This window comes from Lactuca sativa, chromosome 8, assembly GCF_002870075.4.
Source record: "Lactuca sativa cultivar Salinas chromosome 8, Lsat_Salinas_v11, whole genome shotgun sequence".
Classification (NCBI taxonomy): domain Eukaryota; kingdom Viridiplantae; phylum Streptophyta; class Magnoliopsida; order Asterales; family Asteraceae; genus Lactuca; species Lactuca sativa.
This window is the reverse complement of record NC_056630.2, coordinates 102,237,862-102,243,139: the sequence shown is the minus strand read 5'-3', so window position 1 is coordinate 102,243,139 and position 5,278 is coordinate 102,237,862. Positions and strand designations below refer to the sequence as shown.

Below are 5,278 nucleotides of genomic sequence, written 5' to 3'. Positions count from 1 at the left end.
AATAATTGAAATAGTAGCTTTTTAAATCATTTAATTATAACATTAGTAATTAAAATTAATAGTAAATAAATTATAAATAACTTTATACTAGCACAACAACATGATTGTTGAGGCCGCTAAAATAAAATAGATATTTATTTCAAATGATATTTATTTAAATTTGTTTTGAATTGTATTTGATTATAATAACTATTTCAGTATTCAACATTGCAATAGATATCTATTTTATTATGAGTCAAGAAAATAACAATATGTTATACAAACTTATTTTTATTTATTTTAACTTTAACTTTGAAAAAAATTTAATAAATAACTTTTATTGGCGATACATGGATATTCACATAGTATAATTATAAAACTTAACTGAAATCAAGCAGTTGATATCCATTTTAGCTGAATTGATTTACCGGATTTTATACTAACATGAAGACGTTGAGGTTGAAAGTTCAATTCCGAGAATTTTCCCAAAAAATCCATACGACTAAAAAAAATTGAAACAGTTTTGTGCGAATGTATGAGACCCACGTTTTGGCATTATAGCTTTTTTTCATGATCTCAAAAATTCAAAACTACATAGGAGCTCAGAAAGTCCCAACTCCCATACTTTTTGCGTCTCCACTAACGTTCAAGATGGGTCTATGAAGACCACACAATTAAAAAGGAGTGAACTTTATCTCAATATCATATTATATTAAATATAAATATCCCACCAAAGAAAAAAAAATCTAAACTTGATTCAGTTCATCGATGGCTCCTTCTTCAGTTGCAGCTGTAGGTTCAGAAACAGATGTGTTCGCCATTGGAAAGCATGAAACAAAGCTCGTAAAACCAGAAGACGAAATCACTCCAAAACCTTTGTTGATATTTACACCATTAGAAGAAGGAGAATTCCCAGTTCTTGTTTTACTCCATGGTTATCTTCTCTATAACTCCTTTTATTCCCAGCTCAGTCATCACATCGCCTCCCATGGCTTCATCATCGTCGTTCCCCAGGTTTCTTCTTTTCTTATTCTGTACTTTAGTATACACTACTTTGAATTTATAAATAAAATAAAAGAATAATCACAAACCAATCGACATTTAATAAACTTATATATATACTATTTTTTTTACCGATAAAAAGAAATAACATGTATTTCGTAAATTCATCATTTTTTGTGGTGGAAAAAAGCAGTTTCTTAATTTGCAAGGGACCAATTATTAAGTTGATGGTCATTTTATAATAATAATAGTCCAAATAATGGTTATTTTGGTGAATATGGTGGTTACTTTTTTCCCCTAAATTAAATTATTTAGTAGTTATAGATCAACTAGTGTAAAAAGATTGGTTACGTGAGAGTTCAACCATATTTTATATAAGATCGGTGCTATGTGAAAAGATTTATATGTTCATACGAAAAAACATTAACAACCACTCTTTGCTCCCATGCAACAACAGTTATATTCAGTCACAGGACCCGATGCAACTAAAGAAGTCGAGTGTGTAGCTGAAATAACCAACTGGCTACCTGAAGGGCTTCAACAGTTCCTTCCATCTCAAGTAAAACCAAACCTAAAAAAGCTAGGTTTGGCTGGCCATAGCCGTGGAGGAAAAGTCGCATTTGCCCTTGCTCTAAACAAGCTTAACACGAAGCTAAATTTGAAATTTTCGGCACTGATTGGAATCGATCCTGTTGATGGAATGGACACAGGGAAGCAAACTCCACCAAAGGTGCTCACTTATGTTTCACATTCGTTTAATCTTGAAATGCCTGTTATGGTTATTGGTTCAGGTCTTGGTGAAGTCAGGAAAAACCTGTTGTTCCCAGCTTGTGCGCCAAAAGGGGTAAACCATGAGAACTTTTATAGTGAATGCTGTAAACCAGCTTGTTATTTTGTTGCGAAAGATTATGGGCATCTTGATATGCTTGATGATGAGACGAAAGGGATTAGAGGGAAGACTACTCATTGTTTGTGTAAGAATGGGAAGTCTAGGGAACCTATGAGGAGATTTGTTGGAGGGGTTGTCGTTGCTTTCTTGAAAGCTTATTTTGGTGGGGATTTTAGTTATTTAACGGGTATAAACGATGATGGAAGTGCACCTGTTTTGCTCCAGAAGGTTGACTTTATGCTTTGAAATTTGTGGTCTATCGTAGTAACTGAATTTGATGAACTTACAAATGTTGATGATTTGCTATCAATTTTTGTTTAATGATGGATATATCCTAGCTATAAGACATTGCCAATTATGCATTTTGGATTCCTTTGTTGCTTGTTTCTCTTGACACCTTTTTGGAATCTTATTTTTAACCAGGATAAAACTAACTTAATGGATACAAATGATTTCATCTGTTGTGGTCTAGAAAGTTGACTTTTGCTTTGAGATTTTGGTCAATGGTAGTTACGACAGAGTTAAAGGTAGAGTACTTAATATACTTCCAAGTTTAATTAATGATATTGGCCTTATATAGCTAGGCTTACTAGTTGATGGTGGATGAAGGAAATGTGTATATAAACCTTATATAGGCTTACAAGTGACAAAAGATCACTACCAAAAGAAAATAGAAACTAGAAAAAATGAAAAGTTGTCAAGGTTCTAATTAACACTACTAATTAGCTTTTATGAAAGTATTCAAATCAAAAACGGAAAGGATAGTCTTTGAAGCATTTTATTAGCAATTAACCAAAACACCCCCTTGCTTCAAAGTTGTAAACAACCATAAGCATTCTGTGTAAGGTAACAACATGATGTTGCCTTGATGATCAAAATATAAGTTAAACGTAGAAGAAAAAAAAAGGAAACTAGGAAATAACAGGAAAATAAGGAACTTGAATTTACTTTGTTAACAAGGTTTATTTTCTGGAAAAACTTAACTTAATAGCATCTAACATATGTTTCTATATATACTAGACAGAAAGGTATCCAAATCAAATTCAAAACTATCAAAAAAACAACTTTCCAAAAATACCCTTGGGGATGAATGTGTCCCATATTTATGAACTAATCCAACATCCCCCCCCCCCCCCCCCCCCCCATTCAGAAATAATCCAATACGCTCCCCCTTAATCCAACTTGTTCAATCCATGTCTTTAAACACAATGCTCATCTTAAGAATCGGTGGACCTCAACGTACTCTTCCTTATTCATCTTGTACATAAAGAAAACATTACACCCAAACGACCCATTTGAACTACTGACTCGCTGACATGTGATACGCGTGATCCACAAACAAACCCGATTCTCGACATTTCCCAAACACCCGACCTCTACCTCCATCACATCCAAAGTCTTTTTTCACTCCCTTTGATCATTTACAACACATGTAACATATAACATGGCATTTAGTTGGACACGTTGTTGAGAGAAAAACTTGAGACACACTTGAACAAACGTTAGAACAAGTATAGTTGCGGAATAATTAATCTCAAAGGATCTAAAAGCTCAACAATAATAAGTTAACGAGTTAGATGGTTAGAGATTTAGTTGCGGAAATGTAAGGAAATATAAATGATATCAAGTATACACATAAGTTGATTCATAACATGGAATGCATTCAAACCAAGTTAGTGAGTGAGATCACGCTTAGTGATAAAGTCACGAATGACTTTCTCCGAAGAGAAATAATATTTAGTTATGTTCGAGAGGATTTTGAGAGTAAGAAGAAATTTGAGATGCGTAATAGAGAGATGTAATTGATAGATGCGAAGTTGTTCAGGTTGTTATAAACTGATAGAGAATGAGCTCTATATATAGAGACTTAATAATTACATTGGATCACATCTCTAAGAGTAGCCATGCAAAGCATACTGGACAATAGAGAGTATTACAGAAAAAGTAGATAAAGTTAAACTAAGTAAGACTGCAGTTGGATAGATGACTTCGGATGAGGCTGTTGATGAGAGCTTGACTGCGGATCCTTGAGGGCTGCGGTAGACTAAGTTCAAGAGGGTCACTTCCATGATTCAACACACGTTCATTACCATCTTGACTTTTCCTGGATTCACGATCTTTCCCTGACCACATCCAAAGCCATATCCGATTTGAACTCCAATGCCATAATGTTCACACAATGTAGTTTCTCTAATCTCTTCCTTTGTTTCAATCACCATTATTTTAAGAGGAATATCCACCGTCTAAGTAAACAAAACCACATGTTTCACCATTTTCTTTCAACCTGCCTAACGAAACGAATTGAATCCAAAGCCACCTACTTTGACGAATTCTTTATGCCCGCTTTTCACGCACCTATGTCGGTCTCCCTTATCACGAACAAGTCAATATTTCTTCCTCGCTAATCATTGTTGTCCAATTAATGTAAACACAATCCTTTGATTTTTCTACCTTTTGATTTCAATTGATCAATATCTTGTTCTCTTTTTTGACAACCCCAACGCTTTAATAAAGCTTGTTCCAAGAGCACTCTTCCATCGAACAAGAAGACAAAGTTACAACCACCGTTATCGTCTTCCGTCACCCACAAAATGAACCAAATCAAAACCACATGCTTTGATGTCTTTATGCCCGTTTTTTCCATGCCTTCGGTTAGTCTCTCACTACCTTAGAATAAGCTCGGCAAGAGAAATCGAGGCTGCTGTTGAGACACTTCAATTTATGATTCAAACTGACTTACACCACCTTCAACCGAACTTGGTTTCCTGATATGTCTGCCCTGCAACGAAAGCTACACTTTTCTTGAAACCAACTCTCAAACAAGCCTTCTACGTCTTCACGAGCCCTAAGCTCTGATACCAAGTGTAAGGTAACAACCTGATGTTGCCATGATGATCAAAATATAAGTCGATCAATAGCAGAAAAAAAACAGAGGAAACTTGGAAATAACACGAAGAAAAGGAACTTGAATTTACTTGGTTATCAAGGTTTATTTTCTGGAAAAACTTATCTTAATAACGTCTAACATATGTTCCTATATATACTAGACATAAAGGTATCCTAATCAAATTCTAAAACTATCTAAAAAAGCAACTTTCCAAAAATACTCTTGGGCTAAATCTGTCCCATATTTCTGAATTAATCCAACATTCTAAAGTCTTCAACTTTTGTCGAAGGTAACAACTTGGTATGCCACCTAATGATTTGTACCACAATACTTTAACTCAATCATCCCCTTTGCTGCAACATTGCAGATAAAATGATGTCACATATCGATGTGCTTCATTTGTTAGAAAGACTGCATTTTTAAGAAAGATATTGTTGTTCTACCACAAAAGATCAGCTTTGCAATGGTTTGCTCTGAAAAGAAATCTACTAACACTCTTCTAAACAAAATATAACTTGACA

The 5,278-nt window shown here is 34.3% G+C and overlaps 1 protein-coding gene across 1 annotated transcript; it reads left to right on the top strand.

Annotated features, from left to right (window-relative positions):
• The first annotated feature begins 592 nt into the window (after positions 1-592).
• LOC111894801 (chlorophyllase-2) lies at positions 593-2,242 on the top strand. Its single transcript, XM_023890899.3, has 2 exons — positions 593-993; positions 1,439-2,242. The coding sequence occupies exons 1-2, from the start codon at positions 748-750 to the stop codon at positions 2,114-2,116; spliced, it is 924 nt and encodes a 307-aa protein (XP_023746667.1). The 5' UTR covers positions 593-747; the 3' UTR covers positions 2,117-2,242.
• The last annotated feature ends 3,036 nt before the right edge of the window (positions 2,243-5,278 follow it).